Source organism: Vulpes vulpes, chromosome 12, assembly GCF_048418805.1.
Source record: "Vulpes vulpes isolate BD-2025 chromosome 12, VulVul3, whole genome shotgun sequence".
NCBI lineage: Eukaryota > Metazoa > Chordata > Mammalia > Carnivora > Canidae > Vulpes > Vulpes vulpes.
This window is the reverse complement of record NC_132791.1, coordinates 53,839,596-53,867,195: the sequence shown is the minus strand read 5'-3', so window position 1 is coordinate 53,867,195 and position 27,600 is coordinate 53,839,596. Positions and strand designations below refer to the sequence as shown.

The 27,600-nt window shown below is 47.3% G+C and overlaps 1 protein-coding gene and 1 long non-coding RNA gene across 4 annotated transcripts; one reads left to right on the top strand and one right to left on the bottom strand.

Moving 5' to 3' along the window:
- The first annotated feature begins 1,293 nt into the window (after nucleotides 1-1,293).
- LOC112917084 (organic cation/carnitine transporter 2) lies at nucleotides 1,294-26,777 on the top strand. Of its 3 annotated transcripts, XM_025994945.2 has the most exons (11): nucleotides 1,295-1,918; nucleotides 9,010-9,113; nucleotides 15,646-15,800; nucleotides 16,747-16,918; nucleotides 18,172-18,298; nucleotides 20,184-20,284; nucleotides 22,201-22,415; nucleotides 23,681-23,863; nucleotides 24,876-25,011; nucleotides 25,365-25,475; nucleotides 25,645-26,777. In XM_025994945.2, the coding sequence occupies exons 1-10, from the start codon at nucleotides 1,526-1,528 to the stop codon at nucleotides 25,450-25,452; spliced, it is 1,674 nt and encodes a 557-aa protein (XP_025850730.1). In that variant the 5' UTR covers nucleotides 1,295-1,525; the 3' UTR covers nucleotides 25,453-25,475; nucleotides 25,645-26,777. The 3 variants fall into 3 exon arrangements, with proteins under 3 accessions (XP_025850729.1, XP_025850730.1, XP_025850731.1); XM_025994944.2 differs by having other exon boundaries at nucleotides 1,294-1,918; nucleotides 25,365-26,777; XM_025994946.2 differs by lacking the exon at nucleotides 24,876-25,011 and having other exon boundaries at nucleotides 25,365-26,777.
- On the bottom strand, nucleotides 9,446-18,240 carry LOC140594822 (uncharacterized). Its single transcript, XR_011996159.1, has 3 exons — nucleotides 18,121-18,240; nucleotides 16,951-17,017; nucleotides 9,446-9,974 (listed from the first exon to the last, which is right to left on the bottom strand). It is a non-coding gene; the product is annotated as an uncharacterized lncRNA (long non-coding RNA).
- Nucleotides 26,778-27,600: the final 823 nt, after the last annotated feature.

Below are 27,600 nucleotides of genomic sequence, written 5' to 3'. Positions count from 1 at the left end.
ATCACTATTAAATAGTGCTTTTCCAATAGATCACATTTAAAAATGTATATTTAATTCTCCATCACTAAGCCGCTGTTATTACAAAAAGGAATATACTGCTAAATGTTAAACTTAGCAGCCCTAGTCCTTAAAGGCTTTAAAACAGTGCTGTCCAATAATATAGGCACTAAGGCTACAGAGCACTTAAAGTGTGGTTAAACCAAATTGAAATGTGCTATAAAATATAAGCTGGATTCTTAAGATTAGTGAAAATGAAAAGGATGTAAGATCAATAATTTTTATAGAATGTAAAATATCTCAATAATTTCTATATTGATTACATAATGAAATTATAGTGTTGGACATATTAAGTATATTAGTAAAATAATTTCACCCACCCCTTTTTTTAATCCTTCTTAACAGGACTGCCAGATAAAAATACAGGACATCTAGTTACATCTGAATTTCCTATGTCCCTGCCTATGTTTTAATACTATGAAATTACTCTTTAACTGAAATTCAAATGTTAACTGGATGTCTTATATTTTTTACTTGCTAGATCTGGTAACTTTATTAATATGACTACTAGACAAATTTAAATGACAAAGGTATACTAGTGGACAGCGAGGCTTTAGAATTATCTAGTTTTTCCGTTTCGTTTTTGCTTTGCCAACTATGGAGTTAACTGTGCAGAAATGCCTAATCTGAGGGAAACATTTAATCCTAGACTGGGATCGTCAATACTTGAAGTTAAATTTTTACATGTGTTTTAACAAGCTAAAGGCCAACGGAGGGGCCTGTCGCAGACCCAAGTACTGAAAAGACATTTGGATTAGAATTAAAAGTCACTGCTCCCAGCCTCACCATTGGGGTAGTTAACAGTTCTGGTTTCAAAATAATCCGCGCCACTTTCACAAGGATGGGCTGTCAAGGGCAGGGACTTGGCAGCGAGACTCTGGGGCGGTCACCGTCCCGGTAGAAGGCTGGCAGGGGTGGAGGGGAGGAGGGACGGTATTTGTAATACTGGAGTCTCCCACCCGGCTCGTCCACTCGTCCACGCATCCCCTCCCCTGGCTCCGCGCAGCGCCAGCGGCCTCGGCCTGAGACGCCGGGGGCTCCGAGTCTCGCGGCTTTCCTACGCCGAACCCCGGCGGCAAGCTCAGGGCTGGACCGGACCGGGCTCGGCGGGAGCCGGACCCCGACGGAACCCGGGTCGGCCGCCCCGCGCGAGTCCCAGGTGCGCGGCGGCCCGCCCCGCCCCGGCCCCGCCCCCGCCCGCGCCGCGCAGCCCAGACCCAGAGCCCGCCCCGGCCTGCAGCTCTATGTAAGGCCGCGCGCTGGGGCGGCGGAAGCTCGCGAGCCTGCCCTCTCGGAAAGCGGTCTTTCAGCGGGTCCTTGTTTGGGTCGCCACGCCAGGGCACGGCGCGCACGCGCGCACCGCGCACGCGCACGCCCCCGCACGCGCACGCGCACGCCCCGCCTCTGCCTCCGCGCGGCGCCGCGTCCTTCGACCCCGGGCCGCGCGCCGCGGGCCGCTGAAGGCGGCATGCGGGACTACGACGAGGTGACCACCTTCCTGGGCGAGTGGGGGCCCTTCCAGCGCCTCATCTTCTTCCTGCTCAGCGCCAGCATCATCCCCAACGGCTTCAATGGAATGTCAGTCGTGTTCCTGGCCGCCACCCCCGAGCACCGCTGCCGGGTGCCCGACGCCGCGAACCTGAGCCGCGCGTGGCGCAACCACAGTATCCCGCTGCGGCTGCAGGACGGCCGCGAGGTGCCGCACAGCTGCCGGCGCTACCGGCTCGCGGCGATCGCCAACTTCTCGGCGCTCGGGCTGGAGCCGGGGCGCGATGTGGACCTGGAGCAGCTGGAGCAGGAGAGCTGCCTGGATGGCTGGGAGTTCAGCCAGGACATCTACCACTCCACCATCGTGACCGAGGTGGGTACCAGCCCCCGCGCCGCGCCCGGAGCTGGGAGCCCGGGACGAGGGGAGGACCTCGGCCCTCCTCCGAAAAGGTGCACGCTGCATGCTGTCCCTGTATCCCCAACACACTACACACGTCAAAGTGGGCATCCTCCGAGCACCACTTTGCGAAGTGACTTCTAACCAGACCATGCCCTTCATAGCACGGGTGTCCCGCTGGCCACCTATCTTGATGGCCACCTCGAAGACGAACCCAGAAGGCCTTGGTGGCCCCTGGCAGATACTCCAAGACCCCGAATGATCAAAGACTTTTCCTACATGGAAGTGGGAGGGTTGAATGGAGCAGAGCCAGAGCTTGGGCTTCGGGGCTGTTACAGTTTTTCCTCTAGTCTCTTGGCATCTGTTCAGAGAGAGAGAGAGAGAAAAAAACACTTCTTGAAGAACTTTTAAAGCTAAAGGAAGCGTGCGTATAAAATTGTCACATGCTCCTTTCTCCAGTTACTCTTTCCTCACCCACCTTCACCCAAAATAAGTCTGGTCATACCCTGTCAGGAATTGTTTTTTTGCTTATGGTTAGTTATCAGAATTTTAGGGTCCATGCATCTGAAGATCCGTTCAGGGCGACTTGTTGGTCTGGAATATTTTAGAGTATTCAAAGGCAAATCGGAGGCAGAGTTAATTAAAGCATACAACTTTTAGTTAATAGGAATTGGGGGGGGGGGACTTCTCACTCCCCAACCCCTTGGATTTTCCTTTTGGAGTGGCTTCATCTGTCCCCTGGTGACCCTGCAGCCATTAGAGCTAGATACATGGCGTGATGTTAATGGATGCATGTACTTGTGCTTTGCATCTTACTCAGATGCTGGAATGCTAAAGTCCCCCAAGTCTCAGCAGAAATGAGCTAGCAGAGCAGTGAAAAGAATCCTCAGTAGGCACCAGGGTGCCCAGTTTCTCTGGGTGTCAGGATCAGGGATTCACAAATTGGGAAAGCTTTCTGGAGGTGGCAGCCTCTCTGAGTCTGAGGTGTTTAGTTCTTCATATGCAAAGACTGGTACAGCAGGAAACAACCTAGAAGGAGGGCAGAGTTCACAGGGTAAGGGCCAAAGGGGAACTCATAGGTCTTGGTATGGCTTCAAACCAAAGGGGCTGACCCGGGTCCTTAGCTCCCTCTTAATGTTTCTTCTGTAGGTGTCACCCTTCAAGGGAATCTAGTCACTGCTCTGAGACTCTTGGCTGGAGGGGAGGGTGGGGGTGGGATTAGAGCTCTCTCTCTCTCTCTCTCTCTCTCTCTCTGTTTGGACATCTGATGCCCCTAGCATCTGTGCCGCCCTTACTCCCACATATACATAGTAGGAGTGTGATCTGAGCCCCACTGGGATCTCTCAGCTAGTAACATCATGCCAGTGTCCTGAGGCATTGTTATGCCTCACAAGGCAGTCTGTTACACTCCTGGAAGCCAGTGAGAGTTGTGTGTCCCTCCGATTGCTGGCAGAGGCCACCAAGGAGAAGCATACTTCATGACATGGAAGTCCCTGCAAATTCTGCTTCTGGCTGCACACGGAAGGGAGAGGCAGTGAAGTCAGAAGAAGCTCATGGCATCCTTGTGGGTTTTACCCTGACTTCTAGAGTCCCTTGGCTTACTCTCGTCATTTGTTCTTGCTTCACTGCCCCCGCCATCCTGTTTTGGGCTGAGTGAGGCTGGTGATGGCTCTGATGAGCTCCCAAGAGCAACTCTAATGAAGGGGTCCTTGAACAGCGGCTACATTGCTGCCAATGTCAGTTTTTCCTTTTTTTTATTTAGCCTATTTATTTAGCCATCTTAGCGGTTTCATAAGAGCTGTATGCCCTTTTACCTACTTATAGGTTGTCAGCCTTTGCAGGGAGGCGAGGTTAATACATTACTTAGCTTTTTGTTTGGGGATGCTGGAATGTCTGACTCTTAAGTCCAAGACTGCTTGTTTCTCCCAGATGAACAGTCACTGTTGCAAGTTACTGCATTAATATTCTGATTTTCTTTCAACACGGACCTAGCCTGCTGACCACTGCAGCTAGTTCCAGGTCTGCTAAATGTTTCAAGCCTGCCCTCTGCCCTGGATCCTACATAGAGGTGTTTATAAGTACATTGGTCTTGAATTCTTTATTTTTCAACAGAAGATGAGAACCATAGGTCTCCTGTTGATTTTTTTTTTTCTTTGCTGAAGAATGTACATGTCGTACTAAACATTGTGGCAGTTTTACATCTTTGCATCTCCCAGACATGCCGGATACAGACTGGGATACTCTGGGAAATTTTTGTCGGATGTATTAATGAACAATTTAAGAAATGCTGTCTGAAGTTTAAGGGCTGAAGAAGGAAAGGACAGTTTCATTCACAGAAGGGAAACTGGGAGATAGTCAAAAAGCATTGACTGAAATGTTTTAAGAAAAATGTAATCCCCCAGCCCACAAACTGTGACTTGCCCCTATATGGATCTGCAACAAGGTTTGGGGATTGGTGGAAAGGAGGGGACGCTATGAGGCGAAAAGGAATGTTTGTGGAAGAGTTTGGTGGTACTCGTACTTCTAGGGTGGCCCCTTCCCCGGACCCTCAGTCATGGCTGGAGTACTGGAGAATCAGCCAGCACTCCTTGCCATGCTGCTCCAATCCCTGAGAGCTTCTTGGCCCAGGACTTTCCCCTCCTCTGGAACCTGGTGATTTCTCAGGCTGTCCCAGCCTCCTGCTTTTAGATGTTTCCCTAGCCAGAAAGATTCTTTTAGAAACTTACAGCTCCCCTGGCACCCATGAGTTGAGGTCTCTACATCGAAGACCTAGCAGTTGTCTCTGTCCCTTTGCTTCTGGCCTTTCTCTCCTTCTCTGAAGCCTCCTCCCACAGCCCATAGCAATACTTTGACTCCATTCCTTATTGTCCTGGAAAGCCTCTTTCTCTAGAATATCTTTTCTATCACTCTTATCTCTTGTATAGATCATCTTGGAAGATAGGAGAGCCCCCACTTTTATCTACAAGCCCTCCTGAAGGAAAAGCCTGGGAGGCAGGGCTGGGCTGACTCCTTGCGGAAAGACCTAGAGCTTGTGCTTCACTGCTGAGTTTTTGCCTACTGTGTCACTTGGGGAAGCCCAGACTCTTAGCCTTGCTTTTGGAGCTTATGGCAAAGCCAGAGAAGTCACTTGCTGGGTTCCTTAGGTCCCTGTGCACACACAGTCATGGCAGACCCATCTGGCCATGAGAGGTCAGATTGACCTATGCTAGCTAGTGGAGAACACACATTTTGGGTCAAAGTTCTTAGAGCTGACACAGGGAAGAGGGTGAAGGAGAAAAAGAAAGAAGGAAAGAAAAAGAAAGGAAGGAAGGAAGGAAAGAAAGAAAGAGAAAGAAAAGAAAGAAAATATAATAAAATTTGTCCTAGAGATTGAAGTTCAGAGTTCATCTGGGTTTTGAGCAGCCAAGCCTAAGGTCAAGCCCAAAGGATACTAAACATTGTGACAATTTTACATCTTTGCATCTCCCTGACATTATGCCGGATACAGACTGGGGTACTCTGGGAAATTTTTGTCGAATGTATTAATGAACAATTTAAGAAATGCTGTCTGAAGTTAAAGAGCTGAAGAAGGAAAGGACAGTTTCATTCACAGAAGAGAAACTGGGTGTTGAAAGTTAACAGCCCTTTTAGTCCTCTCTTCCTTCCCTCACTTTTGTACAAAATAGCTTCTCCCCTGCAGGGCACTGCCAAGCATTATAGAGGGTATAGCAGCAAATTCTTTGTCTCCTTGCCCTGACGACTTTGGGAAAAGGATCTGCCATTAACTGCAGCAGGAGGCAGGACAAAATGTGTGTAGGAATACATGGCGTTCAGTAACAGGCGATGCTTACCTGGGTGTTTGACCATTGATGCGGTCAGGCTAGGTACATCTCAGGGAAGAGCTTCTGCCCTATGGGCACAGACCCTATCTTTTTTCCCTTCCAGCCAATTTATAAGTAAGAACATTTAGTCCCAGGGAGCTACATCATCCCTCTATTTCCCATAACTGAGAAGCAGCTCTAATTATATGGTGGTACAAGAGACACGGTTCTCTCTCTTCTTAAAAATGTTAACAGCTTTATTGAGGTATAACTGACATAAAATAAATGGCACATAAGTAAAGTGTGCGATTTGAAAAGCTTTGAGAGAGAGAGAGAGAGATCCGTGAAAGTATCACCACTAGACAGACACATTTCTGACCAGGAAGGATAGCAAGTTTAGGCCCCTTGCCAGAGTGGCTCCCAGATTTTTTTCATATTGTGCCCACTTTCACAGCTCACTCAGCTGAGGGGTCACAATGCTACACGCATGACTTGAATCTTAAACCCACATATTTGGTTCTAACTTTAAGACTTGTTATCATTAGCCAGTATAGCCCATCCCACGTATCAAGTGGAAGCATCAGTGAGCTAGTCTGTAGCTGCTTTAGTCACAGCTGGGGAGCCAGGAGTTCAGTATAGGAACACTAGATTTCTTTGGAAATGCAACAAGCCTTGGGTGCATGGCCTGGACTCTGAGATTCTCATCCTGCCCCTCTTAAGGAGGATGCAAGCCAAGTCCTGGCCCCGTTGCAATCCATGTGGTGGTTGACAGGTAAGTGAACGGGTTGGGTGGATGGGATCTGATCCGTGCCTGCTCTTGTGTTCATTTTTTGAGACCAATTATGTCTTCTGGCCCTACCCATAGGCTCTCCATGTATGGCCAGTGGGAAGGAAGTCTTAACTCATGCTTGCTTCTGGAGGGCTAAAACCAGATCCTGAGGATTGTTAAGAATTGTCAGTGGTGGGATGCCTGGGTGGCATAATTGGTTAAGCTTCTGACTCTTGATTTCTGCTCAGGTCATGATCTCAGGGTCGTGAGATTGAGCCCATGTTGGGCTCTGCGCTGGGCATGGAGCCTGCTTAAGATCCATTCTCTTCCTCTCCTTCTGGCGCTCCCCCTCAGTGTCAAACACAAACGAACAAAGCCGATCTTCAGTGGCGGATAGATAGCCCAGTTATTCCAGGGAGTTACACGTTTGCCCAGAGTAAGGACAGGCTGGACCAAGTGGCTGGGTTGAGGCTGCAGGCCCTAGAAAGATGCTCTTTCTATCTATCTATCTATCTATCTATCTATCTATCTATCTATCTATCTATCATCTATCTATCCCAAGATGAGCATGACAGATACCTTATCTGCTACAAAGCATAGTCTGACCTGGTTTCGGGCACACCTGTCCTTATCAGCTCAGAATTCCCTACCAGCCTATATTGGGGGATCTGACATTATCAGTGGAGAGGGCTGTAGAAGCCCCTGTGGATATGTAGTTTAGCTCAGCCTTATGGAATCCCCATCCCTTAGAGTCCTGATGAGAAGCATCCACTGACTCTTCAGTTTTTCATCTCTATTGCTGAAAAGTTAACACATGCTGGCTAGAAATAGATCCCATCATAGAAGCAGCGGTAGCTATAATCTGGCTCCTGAAACTCTGCCTAATACTTTATCTAACACCCAGAGGCCTGCACCCCATCACCAAGTCCCCTAGCTCTGACTCCCTGGCCACTCCTGTCCTAAATTTAGCAGTCATGTCTGTGTGGGGGCTGCCCAAGGAGCACTGACCCTTCTAGAAGAGAGATGGTACCGAGGTGCTAGAACCACTGAAGCTGCAGAGGTGGGAGGGCTGCTATAGCCTGAGTATTCAGGTGCTCCAATATTCTGGCCTCCTGCTAATTAGAACTTTCTCCAGATATGAGTTTGACATCCCTACCTCTTCCTTGGTATAGGGATCCCCACAGCATTCTCATGCCATCCAAGGTGAATGTTTATTCCAGAGTGAAGAGCCAGCTATGCGACTAAGTGATCCTTATTAGCTATGGGAGTTTTTCATGCCCACCCTGGAGACTGCTTCCCACCCCCTCTGGGGTGCCTGGAGGTTGTGTGCATACACTGCCCAGCAGGGAAGCAGACTTGTTTTTCCCTCTGTCACTGACCTGGAAGAAATGCTTTCTTGGAAGCCATGCACTCCCCCTGTTTGTTACTCGGGAGCCAACAAGCTCCACAGAGTGTAGGTCAGCAGCCTGGCACCAGGCGGGCCAGGGTCTGAATTCCCTGAAGGGCAGCCTTCTCGGTGATTACTGAGCACTATCTCTCTGTGCTAGGAAACATTTTTCTGGGAACCACCAAGCTTCTTGTTTTGGCTTTTCGTCCCTTTTTTTTAGCTCCTTGTTTGGCTCAGGCAACCCAGAGTCTGAATGTTCAGCTGCTTCCCCATGCTTGCAGACTTCTTTTCTTGGGAATTGTGGATAGAACTGCACATTGGGAGCTGGGAAACTCAAGTAGTACGGCCTGTTCTGTACCCCAACCCCTATTTTACACATGAAGAAGAAGGTAAACTGGGGGGATAATCTTGACTGACACTGGATAACCAGCTAACTGTAGAGTAGAGGCTAAATCCAATTTCTTGACTTCCACCTCAGAACTCTTGGCTGTAATTGGGCCTGGTGTTATTGGCATAGCATCAGGGATCCCAGCTGTAAATGTCATCTGAGTGTCCCAGCGCTCATTGGCTCAGAGGGGGGACCTCAACAGAGCTGCAAGAACAGATCTAGAAGGTACATCCCAGGCCTTGTGGCCTCAGTCCCTTGCTGGATGCCTTGACTCTTAGAGCCCCAGAACCCTGCTCTAGAACCACTCCTGTGCCATTCCTGTCAATGGCCTGAACCCCACTGAAAGGATCCCCTGCCCCATCCACATCTGGCTCTCCCCAGATTCTTAGAAGCAGCCATGAAAGGCCTCACTTCCTGGATTGACACATGGGCACTGTACTTGCTCCCTATCTATCCTCTCTCCTCAAATTGGTCACAAAACAATGGAGCTGAAAGCTATGAAAACCAGAATGAGAGGGGACCTACTCTCCCTGTGAGGGGGAACCTCTCTGCTTTGCTGTCCAGACAAGCCTTTGCCTGCCTGAATGAGCTCATGCACCCATTCAATACTGCAAACAGAGCCTACAGGGATAGGGAACATTCTCATTTCATTTTCTAAGAGACCTTAAATTTAAAACATTTAACAAAAGAAGTGAGTGATGCATCTCTTTGCTCCCCTTACAGTGGAACCTGGTGTGTGAGGATGACTGGAAGGCCCCACTCACGGTCTCCTTGTTTTTCGTGGGTGTGCTGGTGAGCTCCTTCATTTCGGGGCAGCTCTCAGACAGGTAAGGTGGGTGTCTATTTGCTGCAGCTGCAGGGGACCATGGCACTGTGTAAGGAGCATATATGTGCCTGGCTCTTAACTTGAGATGGTAGTGTTCTCTCAGCCCAGGAAGAAGAAGCTGTGTCTATACTTTAGACTTCATACCAAGTAAAGAAGAGAGCCAATAACCTCTTCTCCCTCATTCTTGCTGAATAGAACAACCTGAGCTAAGTGTATCCATGATCTAGTTGACCAGAAAGTATGCCATGATTCACTTCTTGTACCAGTCTGGCTGGCCTTCCCCAGGTAACTCTTTCATGTCCCCGACCATGGGAGAGGTAGACACTACACACACATGCAGAGAACTTTATTGAAGATCTTCAGGTGTACAATGAATGGCCACCTCTGTATTCCCCAACCATCATTCTCTCTGCATGATGAGAGGAGATCTCACTAGACAGTAGTGGCTGTAGTGGCATAAGGGCAGAACTCTTGTGTTCATAGGGCTGATACCCCTTAGCTAAGATACCTATGGTTCTAGCACATACTTTGCAACAAGAAGGACATGTGCTCTTTTGACCTATAGCAGGTCATTTATGTAATTCCAAAGCATTTAACTCAAGTTCCATTCATGGCTTAAGGAGTTCATCTATTCTCGAAATTATTTGCAAAATTTTAGAGATTGTATATGAGCATTTTTTTCTGAATAAAGGCCCATAGTTTCCATAAAGTTCTCAGAGGGCTCAATTACATCGTATCTTCCTACCGCAGGGCTCCAGGGTCTGTTGGAGAAGTCCACAGTGAGAAGAATAGCCTTCACCAAGGTCCTTGGCCATACTGTATCACCTGGTGGAGTCCCAGCATCCTCCTGGCTGATTGGGGTCTAATAGAAAAGTTCAGGATGAGAATGTCATCCTACTTTAAGAACAAATTTTATTATCCCATAGCACAAACTCAGATGATGTCCTGGCACGTTTACACCCATAAATTGTCTTTACCTAAGAATCTGTTCCTCATGAGAAATATGTGCACTTCTCACAGATTTGTGTTTCCCAAGTGTATCTAGCCATTGGAAAAGGGACAAATTCTTGCAGTCACCAGTGAGCATTAAAGACTTAAGTAGCCATGACCACTGATTGACAGTTCTAGACAAGACTGAGACACATGCCTTTTTGGGAGAAAGACCTTTGCTTCCTGAGATCTTTAATATAACAGCAAGCATCAGTTGATTGCTTATATTTGTCTAATAAATGCACAGCACCTAGTATGTGCCAGCCACTCTTATCAGCACTGTACAATTTAAAAGAAAGAAAAATAATCCCATCACAACCCTGTGAAATAGGAAGTATTATTACTCTCATTTTATAGATGAAGAAAATGAAACCCAGAGGAGTTAAATCACTCGCACAGTCACAAAGCCAGCAATTGGCAGTGGTAGGATTTAGGCCCAAAGAGTCTTGACCCTCTGTTTTGTGTGGACTACTGTTCTCAGGCCATGCTTTTCTAGAACTTGCCTTCTAGCAAGACAGAATGTATTAAACAACTAATTGAGTGGTATACTCATCCTTTGTGGTGTAAGCAATACAGAGAAGTAGAGGATGCTAAGAGAAGGTCTGACAGGAGGCCCAGAGAAGGTGAAGCATGTGCTGGGAGTGGAAAGAGGAATAGAAATTAACCCGTGATAAAGAGATGGAGAGAGGAAGGAGCATTGTGGGCAAAAAGAGATGTACTTTAGAGAGTCAGGAAGAAGCTGCACACTTTAAGAACTGGAATAAAGTCCTCTCTGGTGAAGGTATGGAGAGTGGTATAAAGAGGAAGCAGTGAGGCAGAGGGAGGCCCGAGCAGAAGAGCAGACCAGGCTTAGCTGATGACATTTAGAAGTTTGAGTTTTAGCCACAGAACAGTGGGGAGCTATTGAGAGTTTGTGCAGCATAATCAGATTTGTATTTTTTTTAAAGATTTTATTTATTTGTTCATGAGAGACACAGAGAGAGGCAGAGAGAGGCAGAGACAGGCAGAGGGAGAAGCAGGCTCCCTGTGGGAAACCTGATGTGGGACTCCATCCCAGAACCCCAGAATCACACCCTGAGCCAAAGGCAGATGCTCAACCACTGAGCCACCCAGGCATCCCAGATTTGTACTTTTTTTAAACGATTATCTGATAACATTGCAGAGAAAGGACTGGAAGGAAGAAAGAGGGGTTGAGGGGAAACCAATTAAGAGGCTGTCACCATAATTTATGTGGGAAATAATGATGGTTTGGTCTAGGCTGATAGTGATAGAAATGGAGAGAGAGATAGGAGGTCCAATCAGCAGGACTTGGCTGTGGGTTGGATACAGGAAATGAGGGGAAATTTCAGGCCTACACAGCGGAGCAGGTGATGATGCTCTTCTCTAAGGCAACTCTGGAAGAGGACCATGTTCGTAGGAGAAGACGTGTGGAGCTCAGTTTGGTTGTACTGAATTTGAGGTGACTGAGAGTCCTAAGTGGATGTGTGGCTCTGGTGCTCCATGAGAGCTGTGGGCTGGAGAAACACATTTGGGAATTGTCAGCTCCATAGGGCCCTCAGCAGAGCATCTGGAGTGTGGGAGAGATTGCCCCAAGAGAGTATAGAGTGAGAAGAGGAACTGCCCAGGACTGAGCTTTGAGACCTTCTGGGTGGGCTGCTGGCAGATCCCTGTCACAGAGTTGAGTGACAGCAGAGAGAGGAATTTCCTTGATGTGAAAATCCAGGCAGAGGTACCCCAAGTTTGAAGTTGAAACTCAACGCATTTTTCTGGGTCATCTGTGTCATAGATTAAGCAGATCTTTGTGGGCCAGCCCAAGAACCTGATTACCATGAACACCATGATTGCCTGAGGAAACTGTTTCATTTCCACAGATCAAATCCCAAGGAAACAGTAGAAGCAAAATTAATGAGTATGCTGAGGACCACTTTAGTCTTCTGAAGGGCAAATACAGTGTTTTACAAATCCTCTAAAAAGCTTTCCAGCAGACTTCTTCTAAGTAAGGCCATCTAAATCAAGTAAATGAAGTAGCTAAAAGTGTGGCCATTTTGACTGCAGCCCTACCTTCAGCTCCCAGCATCACCCCCCAAACTTGTTTGTACCCCCATGAGAGGCACTCGGCTCTGTGGGATGGACAGTTCCTGACTGAGTAAGCTGAGTCAGAAACTTGGGCCAAACAGATGACCTCAGAGCAGTAGATTCTTGCCTCAACTTGTCTGGATAGCAGCAGTAACTTCCTGTGTAGGGCAAAGATTGAGCTTCCTTTCTGGCATATCAATTAGCCTGAAATTCAAGAGCAATGAAAATAATCCTGGGTGGTCACAAACATTTTATCTGATGTTACTGAGTTACCTTTATGTGCATAAATTTCTTTGTTAAGATTTTATGTATTGGGATCCCTGGGTGGCGCAGCGGTTTGGTGCCTGCCTTTGGCCCAGGGTGCGATCCTGGAGACCTGGGATCGAGTCCCACGTCGGGTTCCCGGTGCATGGAGCCTGCTTCTCCCTCTGCCTGTATCTCTGCCTCTCTCTCTCTCTCTCTCTGTGACTATCATAAATAAAAAAAAATAAAAAATTAAAAAAATTAAAAAAATTAAAAAAAAAAGATTTTATGTATTTGTTCATGAGAAACACACCGAGAAAGAGAGGCAGACACACAGGCAGAGAGAGAAGCAGGCTCCATGCAAGGAGCCCGATGTAGGCCTCAATCCCGGGTTTCCAGGATCACACCCTGGGCTGAGGGCAGCACTAAACAGCTGAGCCACCCGGGCTGCCCTATGTGCATATATTACAAGAGGGCACATAGCCTTGGGAAACAGTAGACTGACTCTGTTTTCGTAAGCATGTGTGTGGTTGACGTTTTGTTGACAAACCTTAAAAGCAAGCATTTCTGAGTCCAACCCTAGACTGCCAAAGACTGGTGCCATATAAGGATTCGCTGGGTCTTTCTCTTCCCTACCATTCATCCCCAGGAAGGGAAGGCATGGATGGAGGTTACTCCCTGTAGGAAGAACCTTCTCTTGGTTGGTGTGTTGACTACTCTTATTATAGAATAATGCAGGGGGAGTTGGTCTCCTCCTTGACAGGGTTTCTCGACTTTGGCACTATTGACATTTTGAGCAAGAGAATTCTGTGTTATGGGATGCTATCCTGGGCATTTTAAGGTGTTTAGAACATCTCTGGCCTCTACCTACTAGATGGCCAGTAGCACAAAGACAAACATAAAACCTGTTTCAGTGGAGAGAAGCACCAGACTCTTTAACATGGCAACAAGGCCTTTTGCAGTTTGGTCCCCACCCCCTTCACCCGATCCCTACAGTCACGCTGGCTGCTGACTGCACATGTCTCCTCGCCCCCTCCAGCCACACTTGTGTGTGCTTTTCTCAGCATTCTCCAACTATACCCATGACCCTCCTTGACCATGAAGGCTAACTTGGGGTCCCTGGCTTATACTACCCTGGTTCCTTGTGCCTTTTTTTTCATAGTACCTATCAGATATTGGTAAATAAGAGATGTTATCATGATTAATTTTGGTCTCCTCCACTATACAGTGAATATTATCAAAAGCTTGGTTCCTCTTGCCTATTCCCCCTTGTCAGTCATAACTTCTTTGAGCCTCATCTCAGTGTCCCATCATCAGGGAGACCTTCCCTGAATGCCCACGTCCTGAAGCCCTCTTCCCAGGCCAGGATAGGTTCCTGGTGAGCCTGAGTGCTGGTCCTTCAGCACACTTATGTCAGTGTGTGATTGCACATTCAGTAGGGTAGTTGTTGGATTAGAATAGGATTCCTGTCTATCTCACCAACTATAGCTATAAGCTCCTTGAGGGTAGAAATGAAAGTTTTGTTCTGTTTTTTATACTTCAGCTGTATCCCTAGTGCCTAGTATAAAATTGATTTCAAATAAACATTCATTGAATGAAAATGGGTGGCAGCCAGTACTGGCCAGACTCCAGCTGAACCTGCTAGGTTGAGTGAAGTACATTGACTTGTTCCTCCCTGCCTGTGACACTGTCTTTAAAATAGAATAAACCCATCAAAAAACCAACATTGAAAAACATTTTTCAAAGGAACACAGGTACAGAAAACCACACAGAGCAAATGTGTGGGTTGATGAATTATTCCAAGGAAATAACCTTGTAACTATCACCAAGTCAAGAAATAGAATCTTGCTGGCCACCAAGGAGCCCCCGTGCACATCTCATCCCAAATATCACAGCCTCCCTCCTCCATAAGTAACCACCAACCTGGCTTTCATAGTAATCACTTCCTTGTGGGGTTTTTGTAGTTTTATCATCCAGATGTGTATCCTTAAAAACAAGTTGAGTCTAGCCCACTTAAAAATTTTTGATATGTTTTTGAGGGATTATGGGATTCTCCCTCTGTGCTTTTTGTGGCCATATGTTTTATCTTTTGCACCCAGGCCTATAGAATTTCCCAGGCTGGATTTTGATAGTTGCATACTCATGGTGCAGTTCAGCATATTCCTCCTCTGACTGCGTTTCTTGCAAATTGGTGGCTGGATCTAGAGACTTCATCAGATCTAAGTTCATACCCTTTAGCAAGAGTAGGAATCATGCTAATTCAATTACCTCTTCATAAAATGACTGTCAGCAGTCGCTGAAACATAATGCCCATTTACTGAGAATTATAAGATGATGATATTCTAACTTTATCCTTCTTTTTCATTTAACAGTTGGAATACTTTTATAAAATGATATTTTCCTTCATTATTGGTTCCTGTTGACATACTTTACGTAGGAATTTCAGGACAAATGTTTCTTTCCTTTATCAGTCTTCATTTAAAATAACCCATTTTTCCATCATCCTCCATAGTAAACAAGTTATTTTTTTATTTTTTAAAAAGATTTCATTTATTTATTCATGAGAGACAGAGAGAGAGAGAGGCAGAGACACAGGCAGAGGGAGAAGCAGGCTCCCTACAGGGAGCCTGATGTGGGACTCGATCCCAGGACTCCAGGATCATGCCCTGGGCCAAAGGCAGGCACTAAACCGCTGAGCCACCCAGGGATCCCACAAGTTATTTTTTTTAAAAAGCCATATGAGGGCACCTGGGTGGGTCAAATGGTTAAGTGCCTTTGGCTCACGTCATGATCCCAGGGTCCTGGGATCAAGCCCTGCATCAGGCTCCCTGCTCAGCCAGGGAGCTTGCTTCTCCTTCTCCCTCTGCTCCTTCTCCTCCTTGCTTTCTGTCAAATAAATAAATTAAATCTTTCTTTTTAAAAGATAAAAACCATTATGAACATATGGATTTCAGCATAATGAATGTATTTCAGTCCTTTGCAATCATTATCGTAATTCTGGCACTGCCTTGACGGCAGTCCTGGTACCTGGGCTACATGGTGATCCGACGGGGGGGGGGGGGGGGGCTGTAGCAGGCTGGAGACCAGGACTGTCTATGTCCCATACCCTGGTAGTACTGTCCATGACCCATCCCTGAATGGCTCCGGGAAAAATCCCTCTTGGTGGGGCCCATTTTGGCCACCTTCTCCTCACTAGATCTCTGTTACTCCCTTTCCCCTCCCAGGTTTGGCCGGAAGAATGTGCTCTTCGTGACCATGGGCATGCAGACGGGCTTCAGCTTCCTGCAGATTTTCTCAAAGAACTTTGAGATGTTTACTGTGCTTTTTGTCCTTGTGGGCATGGGCCAGATCTCCAACTATGTGGCAGCATTTGTCCTGGGTATGGCCCTCCAGTCGGAGTTGAGTACTTGATCCTGTGTTTCACCATCACCCCACCACCCACTCTCTAGAGACAGCTGCGGTGTCCCTCAAGGGGAAGTGGTCTCTAGCAGCACCAACCAGGGCTGTGCAGTGAACCCTATGTGCCTGGCCTTGAGTCTCCAGGAGCACAACAGCCTGAATGCTGAATTCCAGTGCTTTTCTGGTCTCAGAGATGTGGACCTTGGTCTCATTAGTATTCAGTAACCATCTTACCAGAACTCAGCCAAGATCATCCATAAAAAAACAGGGCCCTTCCCAGAGCTGAGGTTGCTAAGGAGAGTTAGAGATGTGATATGAGGAGCAAGGGCCATGAATGAAAGCTACCTCTTCTGCAAAGCATGGTGTCCAGTGAAACTGATTGGAGAGAACAAATTGATATGAATGAACTTGAGTGTCTCAAGACCTTCAGAGTTTCAATTCCAAGTACATACCATGGGGCTTTGGCCTGTTTTCACTGAAGAGTCACCAGTCTCACTGGAGGAATCTAACTCTAGCTTATTGGGCCTTAGCTTGTATGTTGAAAGGATTATTTCTTTCTCTTCACATTCAATAGAATAATCTTTTCTTAAAAATATTTCCTTAAGCCCATGTGAGTCTTTCATTATGACTTCCCCTTTAATAAATTCTTCCTCACGTGAGGCTTACATTTTGAGGCCTCCTGTGGCATCTTCAGCATATGGCTTGGGGAAATGAAATTTTCAAGGCAGGACTGTCCCTGCCTTGAGAAGCCTAAGAGGTCGCAGTGGGGCACCCCCAGCAGGTGGTCAGACTGCAGCAGGTTCAAAATCCCATCCCTCTCTAGGGCGTGGCTGCTTTTTTGTATGTTTAAAATTATACAAGAGAAGATTAATAAGGAAATGACCTAAATTAAAGGACTGACATAACTCCTTCCTTGTTTCAAACAGGAACAGAAATTCTTGGCAAATCGGTTCGTATTATATTCTCTACGTTAGGAGTGTGCATATTTTATGCATTTGGCTACATGCTGCTGCCACTATTTGCCTACTTCATCAGAGACTGGCGGATGCTGCTGCTGGCACTGACGCTGCCAGGGGTGCTGTGTGCAGCTCTCTGGTGGTGAGTTTCGCCTGTGCCCCCGGGGTGCCTACCCGCAGATGTCTTCTGTTCAGCCTTCACCAGGGGGCAGCAGCAAGCCACAAATCCCTATTTGGGCTCCTGGAGACAGGAAGTATAAATTATTTGTAAATAACTTATAAATTATAATTTGTATATTATATAAATATAAAGTATAAATAACTTGTAAATTATTTGTTTCAGAATCTTTTCTCTACACTCAGAACAGCCAAGAAAAAAAACAAAACAAAATCCCCACACGTCAACAGACTTGTTCTCAGTCCTGTGTTAGGCTTGATCGAAGTGCAGGAAAAGGAAGAAGTAGTAGCTGAGAGATGATGAGGTCTAGCATGACCTTCAGGAAGTTATCAGACTGACAAGACAGCCTAGGCCCTGGTTCAGGCTGTGTGTTGCTGAGGCCTCATGCCACAGGCACAAGAAGAGGGAGAGCCCTAGAAGTGAGAGTCCCTAGGGTGGCTACTTGAAGGAAGCCAGGCTCCATATGGGCCTCTGAGATCGAGGAGTTAGGCAGGCAGAGAAGAGGCCTTCCTGACTGAGAGAGGGAACACAATAGAGGGGCTGAGACGGGAATTGCACCTTGCAGGTAGGGCTGGTGAGATCACTGCTCCCCTCAGAGCTGAGAGCATGATGGGAGAGGACACAGAGCACAGCATGGGTCTTGGTCATGACCAAAGGGCAGGGGCCATCTAGTGAGGTAGAAAATAAGATCCACAAAGTTTCAAAGTCCCAGGTGCTTTGGTAAACATAGGTGGGGTGCCTGACAGGTCACTCGGATGGATCAGGGCTGGAGAATGAGAAAAAACTACAGGTTAAGAAGCTAGTGCTGAAGCTTCTGTTGATCCTGGGAACAAGAGCAAACAACTGGACTAGGGGCTGGGCTGCTCTGGGCTGTGCCAGAGGCAAGAAGCTAGGCCTCAGGACCCCATCTTGTGGCTGTTTCTTCAGTGTCCAGCAGGTGGCACCACCGCTCTTCAGAAGTGGAGGTGACCAGCCTGAAGAGGAATCCCATCCTGGTGTGCTGGCCACTCTAAATATTGTGCACTCTAGGGTTCTCAGAAGCTTAACATTAGGTCATTAGTGGGTATGGTATGAACCATCTCTTTGCTTGGTCCAGAAACACCAGACATTCCCCCAACCCAACTCTGGTTCTAAAACCCCATTTCCCACCTGCACATATGCTATACCTGGTCCCTTGGGCAGGATGGTCTCAGTGAGATGGCTCCTTGTACTTCCAGGTTCATCCCAGAGTCCCCCCGGTGGCTCATCTCCCAGGGGCGATTGAAAGAGGCAGAGGTGATTATCCGCAAGGCTGCCAAAATGAACGGGATTGTTGCACCCTCAACTATCTTCGACTCAAGTGAGGTAAGTGCTACATAGGAGCTAGTGGAAAGGTCTCATTGACCATGATTTTAGGGCAGCATCATGCAGGAGCCCAGCCCTCCTCCTCCCTGGGCCTGAGCTGCCCTAAAGCAGGCCCTGTTCAAATTCACACATTGAGGAAAAGGCACCAACTGTCTCAATCTCTTCTCCTTTCCTGTGGGTTTTAGGTTATATTTTATATGATTCTTTTCTAGGCAATCATACCTAGAAACCATCATAAACCATTAATTTGAATAACACTCTGAGTAATAGACCTTTTGTGAAGTTGGCATTGTGGGAAATCATTGTTTCTTATGTCTAATATAGTTTCTCATCTCGAAGTTTTTTTTTTTAAGATTTTATTTATTGGGAAAGAAAGCAAGAGCTAGAGCAGGAGCGGAGGGGGAGTGGTAGCGGGAGAGGGAGAAGCAGACTCCCTGCTGAGCACAGAGCCCAATGTGGGGCTGGATCCCACGACCCTGAGATCATGACCTGAGCCAAAGGCAGACACTTAACCCACTGAGCCACCCAGGCGCCCCTTAAAAGAAATACAGTGTGTAAAATATGAAGCAGAAGTAGATTTGGAGTTAGAAATGTTCAGTCTCTTTCCACCCACTAATCATTAGTTGTTGCATGTCATTTTGCAGCCTGGTCCTTCTTGATATCCGCCTCTTCCCTCTACGCCACCCCTCTTGCAAACCCTGTTCTCATGCACCATGAGTAATTTCCTGGCTCTGCCTGATTCCTGGGTCTTGTTTCTCCTTCCTGTTCCCTCTCCCTCCACCCTCGGCAGCAGGCAGTTTTGCTTAGTCTCATGACTACCACAAGAGGTCAGAAGTTGTAATTGCTGGCTGATGGGGTTCTGGAATGTGTCTCTGATCTGATGGGAAGACAAGGGACCTGCTGTGAGAACAGCGGGAGCAGTCAGACTGAGGCGTGTGCAGAAGGAACATGAGAGTTGCTCAGGACTCGGGATGCAGATCCAGAGAACAGTTACTGTGGGCATCAGGGAAATCCTGGCCTGAGAGTTAAGTGCTGGCCCAGTACCAGCTCCCGCTTAACATGTACTGGTAAGGGCTCTAGATCATGGCCGTCTAGGTGGGAGGAGATGTCAGGGCAGGCTTTTAAGTATGGTGGCCTTGGTGGCTTTTCAGTGGAGGTGAATCCAGAAGCCCCACTGGCATCTTTGAGGAAATGAGGCTATTTCAGGGGCTCCATTAAAGTCAAGAGTTGACCTTTTGTTGAACTGCTAACTTGAGAAAAACAAACTCCAAAGCTGAGTTTGCTTAAGAAAGCAACATCAGTGTATTTAGACGTGTGGTTTATTAATGTCCTTGGCTGTGCCAAATTTCATAGGAAGTTACTCTGGGTGAAGCTGAGGTCAATTTTCCTGTTTTTCTATCTGAATTTTTTTTTCCCTGGAAGTAGACCAGTAACTACATGGTATGAGAACTCAAAGCAGAAATTCTTTTAAAATATCAGATCAATAAACTGCACAGCCAGTTTCTCTCTCTGACCCAGAGGGCAGGGAGCCAGCCTTGGGAAGGAATGCTCCGAGTCCTCCCTGGAATGTGGCCACTGATGGAGGCTAGGGGTGAGGCCGAGAGGGAACTGTCAGTGTAGGCCTCTGCCTTGTCTGCATCCCCTGAGGGACTGGTCACCTACCTTTCCTTCTCATTCTCATTCCCTAATGGGTCATTGACAAGGCCCTGGGAAGCCTTTCATAGCTCAAGATACACTCACTGTATTTACTGTTCTTTTCAAGAAAGAAATATAAAATACCAACTCATAGATGCAGAAAGCTCAGGTGCTAGGGTTTGGGGTATATTATTGGATCTCTGAGTCTCCAGCCTCTCCCTCCCGTACCTGTGTCATATCGTTCATGCAGCTGGAAGACCTGAGTTCTGAGAAGCAGCAGTCCCATAGCATCCTGGATCTGCTTCGAACCCGGAATATCCGCATAGTCACCGTCATGTCCATAATTCTGTGGTGCGTAAGTGAGACCTACCTGAAGCTTCCAGACAAAGCTTCTGGCAGTGGCTGCTAGGCCTCTCATTTGCAGACATGTCTCAGACCAAAACTGAAAGCCTGTGTCGTCAGAAAGCGGAAAGGATCTGCCTTGCAATGGAAGAAGTGGGCATATCATAATTCTGAGCTTGATAGAATCTCAGAAAAGGAGTATGAAATCTGTTGGGGGGATTTTGAGGAAGCTGTAGACTCTTTGGGGAATCCCTCCAGATCCTGGGGCAGATGCTTGCTCACTGTGGGCCCTGGTTTGTTTCTGCCCCCCCTGTGCCTCAGATAGTGACTGAAGAGGAGAGGGGAGGCCTTTAAGAAGGATCTAAGTATGGGGACCCCTGGGTGGCTCAGCAGTTTAGCACCTGCCTTCAGCCCAGGGCATGATCCTGGAGTCCTGGGGTTGAGTCCCGCATTAGGCTCCCTGCATGGAGCCTGCTTCTCTCTCTGCCTGTGTCTCTGCCTCTCTCTCTCTCTCTCTCTCTCTCTGTGTGTGTCTCTCATGAATAAATAAATAAAATCTTTAAGAAATAAAAAAAAGGATCTAAGTGAAAACGTTATGTCCTTTCCATTACAGAGACTGCTAAGTACTGTCTGGAAATGTGGAAGCAGGACATCCTCCCTCTGGGATGTTCAGAGACTGCCCTGGAGGCAGGGCCATGGTCTAGATGGCCTCTTCGGGCTCCTTCTAATGAGGCATCTCGCCAAGTGTGTCAGAAAGGCATTTGTGAGTTACCAGAGAGAGGGGCCACAGCCTAGTGCCTCAGTAGGCTTTGCTCGGCAACCAGACCCTTGGGATTACAGACCAATACCTGAGCCTGCTGGCAGACTTCATCTCCCGGCCCTTATTACAAGTGTCATCCAGCTTTGGGGCTGCCAGCTGTTTTGCTCACTGAGGGATACTATGAGTCACCTATTTCCAGGGAATGGCCCAGGATCCCTCAGGGCAGTGCACCACCCCTGTGTTGGCCTCAGACAGGACCAACATTCAACCTGTACCACAGACTTGAAAGTCTGCGATGAGTCACCAGTTCTGTGGTTCACCCAGGTGCTCCTCAGGTTCTTATTTCCCAGAGACTCCTGGGCCTTCCCTTTTCCCCTAATTGTATCATCTATGGTTCCAACATGCAGATGAGTTAAAAGCATTCTACTCCATAAAGGTCTGGTTTGCCAGAGAGTGCCAGTCATCAGCAGAGAGAATGTCTAGTAGGGACAGGTCCTCTGGGACACCAGGAAGCATGCAGATGGGAGATGATGTGGGCTCACCATCGGAAGCTCCTCCTCTTCTCACGCGTACAGTAGGATTGGGATCTGCCACTTCTGTCCAGCTTCCTCCTGGCCGGTTGCCACAGACAGAAGGGTCTGCCAGGGGGTCTTTCTCCAAATGTCTGACCTAACAATTGGTCCCTATTTCATCTTATTGCTCCAGTCCTGTAACACCCCACTTGATACGGGCCTCCTTGCTCATTCCCTCCCTCCTTCTGCAGTTGCAGGATTTGGGGAGGGTTAGAGGGTAGGGAAGTAGCTTTTGTGAGGACTTCAGCTTCGGGTTTTTAATGCTGAAAGGCAGGTTGAAGGCTGTTACTGGGTTTTTTGGGTTATTGGTTGTTTTTTTTGTTTGTTTGTTTTTGTTTTTTTCCCAACAAAGTAAATCCATCTGAACTATCATAAGCCTTTTTGCTGGGACACTTTCTGTTTGGAATGTTCTGATGTGGCTCTGGCCCAGAGTTAACATTGGGTGGGGAGGAAATTATCTTTTGTTCTAAGAGGGAAGACACGGGGTTAAATCTGCTGTTTTGAATTTTCCACACTAACTGTATCTTAAAAATTGTCTGGGTTGGGAGCACATGGCTGCTGCTTCTCCAGCTTTCCCCTGCACTCTGTTTCAGGATGACCATATCAGTAGGCTATTTCGGGCTCTCCCTTGACACTCCTAACTTGCATGGGGACGTCTATGTGAACTGCTTCCTTTCGGCAGTGATTGAAGTCCCTGCGTACGTGCTGGCCTGGCTGCTGCTGCAGCACGTGCCCCGGCGCTATTCCATGGCCACAGCCCTCTTCCTGGGCGGCAGTGTACTTCTCTTCGTGCAGCTGGTGCCCCCAGGTAGGGACCCTGTGCATCCGCGGTCAAGGTTTTCGCTGAGTCACACATTCTCTACCAGGCTGTCTCCCCCAATAAAACCATGCTATGACAGCTCACTTGCATATCTGCATCCTTCACAAAAAAAAAAAAAAAAAAAAAAAAAAACAAGAGAAAGTGTCTCCTGAGACCAGCACTGGTCATGGCCAGGGCTTTGGGGGAGTGGTGAGAGCAACCATATGAGGCTGGTGGTTAATGTTACTCTCTGCCCAAATTCATGAGTGCATATGTGTTTTTCTCTGCAGAGTAAGGGGAAGGAAAGAGAGCCAACACCATGACTATTTAACCTGGCCCTATCTTAGTCATTTATTTATTCAGCAAGTGGCTCCCAGTGCCTCTCCGGGCTAGGCTCTGTGCTTGGGGCATAAAGTAATGATGCAGAAGTAAACAGAACCCCAGGTCTTTCTGGAGCTCACGCTATAGTTGAGAAAACAACAAACAAGTGAATAAAATTCTTAATGTGCTACAGACTGGGTTACCTTCTATGATAACAGTAAAGGACGATGGAGAACTAGTTTATATAGAATGGTCATGGGCAACAGCCCCGAAGAGGTGGCAGTCAAGCAAAAATGTAGAAGTATCAGGGAAAGCCACGAAGAGGTCTCAAGGCAGAACGTTTCAGGCCAAAAAAACGGCAGAGGTGAAGACTTTGTGGTGATCATTTGTGGGCCATTGCACCCTGGCAGGGGAGAGTTTGTCAGTGTCCATACATAGAGGTTCACTCAGAGTCTCATTGGCACAGCAAGCAAGGTAGGTTGGAGGGTCATTCCTAGGGGTCTGCTGGCCTAGGAATTGTTGAGGTCTGATTAGACATAAAACTGGAAAAGAGTTAGAACGGAATTATCATTCATCCACAGGCCTGTTGTTAATCCCACAGTGTGCACAGAGTGCAGTTCTGGGTGCCACCTGACCCCTTGACAGGCATGTCCTCAATGGTTTGTGGCCTGGAGCAGCTCTACTTGGATTATTGAAGGGCTCACGTTGGTGGTCTCTAGGCTGAGGAGAAGAGCATGTCCTCACACAGCTGCAGGTCCCAGCTACTGTCCTCTCAGTAATGAACTTGGAGGGACAGCTTGACTATAGCCATTTATCCCACAGTAGGACATCAGAGAAACCATCCCCCATATCCCCTAAAGGAGAAAGTATGTTCGCTTTGGGCACCCCCTGATGGCTGCATAGCCTTCTTGAATTGGTGCCTTCTATTTACTCTCTTCCCTTTGCCTCTCCAGATTTGTATTACTTGGCCACTGTCCTGGTGATGGTGGGCAAGTTTGGAGTTACTGCTGCCTTCTCCATGGTTTACGTGTACACAGCCGAGCTATACCCTACCGTGGTCAGAAACATGGGTGTGGGTGTCAGCTCCACAGCATCCCGCCTGGGCAGCATTCTGTCTCCTTACTTTGTCTACCTCGGTGAGTCCCATGGGCTGAGGGCATGTTGGCACAGTGGGGTGCAAGCACTGATTGCCCTTAAGGGGAGCCATGGTGGGTTGTTAACAGCAAAGCCAGCACACACAGCAAATGAGATCTATCCAGTACCAGATCTATGCTTAGAGAAGGCATTTGTCCAGGTGCACTGAGAAGGAAGCACTCCCTTGCAAATGGAAAACCACCTATAGACAAGCTAGAAATCCATGAGATAAGCAAGCAGAGAGTTTTTTTCTGTCTTAACCATCCCAGGCCTTCCATCAGAAGATACAGTTTCCTTTTCCTAAGAAACTGCATGGTGGTATAGGGAGCCGATGGATTTAATTGGAGAAATTTCTTCTTGGAATCAGAGTATAAAAGGAACATGGAGAGAGAGAGGGCCATTCAAGAGGTCCAATGGACAGAGATTTATTGTAATTTGGAGCACTTTGGTTTTACACTGTGTATAGATCTGCCTTGAGTCATGTTTATGCCTTAAAATTACTTGCTCATGGCAGCTGCTATTCCCTGGCACATTCTCTAGCCAGCATATCTTTGGAGAGGGTTGGCAGCCACCTTGAGAGGACCCAGTACGTGTTGTGAACGTACTACATGGATCTGACAAGCAGAAACACCTTATCTAGCCTAAAGGCAAATCGAGCAAGTTGTGACACATCTGGAGAGGTGGAGGAGTTAATTAGTCCCTGGATGAGAACCTTGAGTTCTATGGAAACCCAGCATTGAGAAATAGGAATAGTAATCACGGCTTGGCCCCCTTCTCCTGGCCTGCATCCCTTCCCTGCCCTGTGAGGCCCTGCTGGACCTCTGGGCATCTCTGTGCCAATGTGGTTCTAAGACCTGTCCAGGTGCCAGATTCTAGTCGGGCAGCTCGGACCGTGGGAGATGCAGAGGCCTAGGAGGCATGTGGTCCCCTATAGAGTCTCGGGAGCACAATGGGAGAGAGGGAGACCAAGTCTGACGACATCCCTGGCTTGGGGTTCTGTCTGCTTTGCCATAGGTGCCTATGACCGCTTCCTGCCCTACATTCTCATGGGGAGTCTGACCATCCTGACAGCCATTCTGACCTTATTCCTCCCAGAGAGCTTTGGCACCCCCCTCCCGGACACCATTGACCAGATGCTAAGGGTCAAGGGGTAAGGTTGCCCTGGGTTGCAGTGTTGATTGATGCACTGTGTCTGGGCCTGGCTGAGTTACCCACAGACTCTCACAGACACCATGGACTAGTTTCACCATCAGAGGGTTGGAAATGGCAAGGTGCTTATAAACCATGTCTAGTCTGACCCAGACCACTATGTCACCATGTACGTCTCTACCACTACAGCAGCCTGGGACAGCAGAGACCAGGAGAATCCTTTCAGAATCTGCTGTTAAGATTGCTTTTTCCCCTTAGTAAGATAACCCTCGGTTCTGGGTTTTGTTTGTTTAGAGACTGGTAGACATCTTTTTAAAGATTGGTTCCTAACATTGGTTTTGCTTGTTTTTACAGAATAAAATACAGGCAAACTCCAGGCCACACAAGGATGTTAAAAGACAGTGAAGACAGCTCCATAGTCCTTAAAAGCACAGCCTTATAACACGACCTCCAGGGCGTGAGAAGGTGAGGAGGGAAGACTGTGTCTCGTAAGAAATATCTTGTGTAGACACTGGGTCCCTGAGTGGTGGAGGGCTTTGCCATTCATCCTGTTGACCTCGTGTTTGACTTGCTCATGGCTAGATACCCAGCCTCAGAGGCTGTATGTGGCCATGGCACACTACCTTCCCTCCAGACCGACAACTTCAGCTACGTCCTAACTTATGGACCTGGCAGATGGTGGATTGGCACTCCCTAAGAAGTGAACGCTTCACCAGAACCAGTGGGACCTTGAAGAAATAGGAGAGGCACCTACTAAATTTACCTTTTAATTTCAGACCTCCTGAAAAGAGTGGAGGCCTAATCTCCCCTCCTGACCTTCTCCCCATTTCCCTCTGATGGTGCACTTAGACAAAAAGAAAGAATTGCACAAGGAGTTTGATTTCTCACACTTTCTTGGTCTCAAGGGATAGTAACGGGGATCCTTTTTCCTCAGGCAGGAGAGCACGGATCTGGGGAAAGCTATGGGTGGTAAATATGAAGGGAATTGAGCAGATAGAGACCATGGGCAGGTGCACTGATTTGTGAGCTCTCATACCCCTCGGTGCGACTCCTGAGTAGATTTGTTTACATCTGATCCAAGCCCTGGGCTTGTCTGGGCGTATATGAGATGCATCACAGAATCTATTCTTCTTGTTTTCCACCACTGTGTAAGTCAAATCTCCTAGCTCCTGTGGTTTCTGACGTATGGTTCGAAGGAAGTCTGTCAGTGAGAGAGACAAGCAAACTCATCTCTTCTCTCAAACTATGATGTAGAATTTATCTTTTGTGTTTTGTTTGTTTGTTGTTTGTTGTGATGTCTTTTTCTTCTTAAGTTATTTGACCTTCAGAATAGACTTAGGAAAGGCTGGTTCCTCAGCCTCCTGGTTGGTGTCTTTTTGTTTTTGTTTTTTTTTCAACCCAGAATTACTCTGGCAAAGGTCTGCAGTTGGCATTCATGCATGGCCTTATCAGCCTCAGCCACTAGCACTTCTCTGAGTGCCAAAAATGACGTCATTGTATGTGTTCCTTTTGTGATACCTAATCATGGGAAAGAAATTACAAAGGAGAAAGTCAGATTGTGTTCACAGTCTTTCAGGGTTCCTCACTTCAGTCGTGTAATATTGGGAGATATTTTGTGTTCTGTGTAACTGTCTTTTATGATTATGTTACCATGGTACTCCTAAAGTATATGCTTTACCTTGATAAAAACCATATTTTTGTGAAAACTACTGAAGTGCCTTGGGAAATGAAGACATTTTAATAAATAAAATGATTTTTTAAATAATAGCAACTGCCTCCAGCCTTTATTTCCACAATTTGGTGAGTCATGCCACAGCATTGTCTGTGTGAACTTGGGCTAATTCTAGCCGTGATTGGTGATGAGTGCCTAAGGATAAGATTTAATCCCTGTGTGCTAGAAACCTTCACGCCATTAATGACTATGGACAGAGCCAGCCTCCTTACACATGTGTTAGCCTGGGTTCCCCTGAGAGCAGGGCCTGAGACCCCTGCTTCAGTGTAGTTACGTAGTGTATTTGGGACCAAGATTCTAGGGAGCAGGATTAAGGATGGGAGAGGAAATAAGGATAGATAGAAACTCAACACAAGGATGTACACACTGTCTGTGCCAAGGGCATTGCCCCAGCCAGCCACAACTTCTGAGGAGCCTTATGAAATGTATCTTAGAATCCTCTGATCTGCCTCATGGATAAAAGGGGAAAGCATTTATGTGTTGGCCCCCTTTCCTCATTCATCAAAGGCAGTCCCACAGGAGTCACCTCCCCACATTTCTGGGTTACACCTATGTGAGTTCCGAGCAGGATCCTCCCCCTGAGTAGAAAGCAAGAGGTGATATATGGTAGACCCAAGGTGAGGCACTGTCAGATTGTGCTTCTGTGAAGGTGATCAAAGCTTGTGTGAACTGGTTACTGCAACAGTGGCTGGAGTAAGTGGTGAGTCTGGGAAGACTATGGTTTGGACACAGTCCACAATACCTGTGTATATAAAATGTGCCATAAGGCGATTTGAGCTAGAACATGTAGATAGACTTGGGTAAAAAGCTCCAGTATTGGACAGGTAACTCAAAAGGCCTGTTTTATAATATAACACG

Excerpts from the sequence above, each read along its gene's own strand:
- LOC112917084 (XM_025994944.2), top strand. The coding sequence starts at position 1,526 with ATGCGGGACTACGACGAGGTGACCACCTTCCTGGGCGAGTGGGGGCCC. Across the intron at positions 15,801-16,746 it reads TGTGGCAGCATTTGTCCTGG|GAACAGAAATTCTTGGCAAA; the intron begins GTATGGCCCTCC and ends TGTTTCAAACAG. Across the intron at positions 20,285-22,200 it reads GTCATGTCCATAATTCTGTG|GATGACCATATCAGTAGGCT; the intron begins GTGCGTAAGTGA and ends ACTCTGTTTCAG.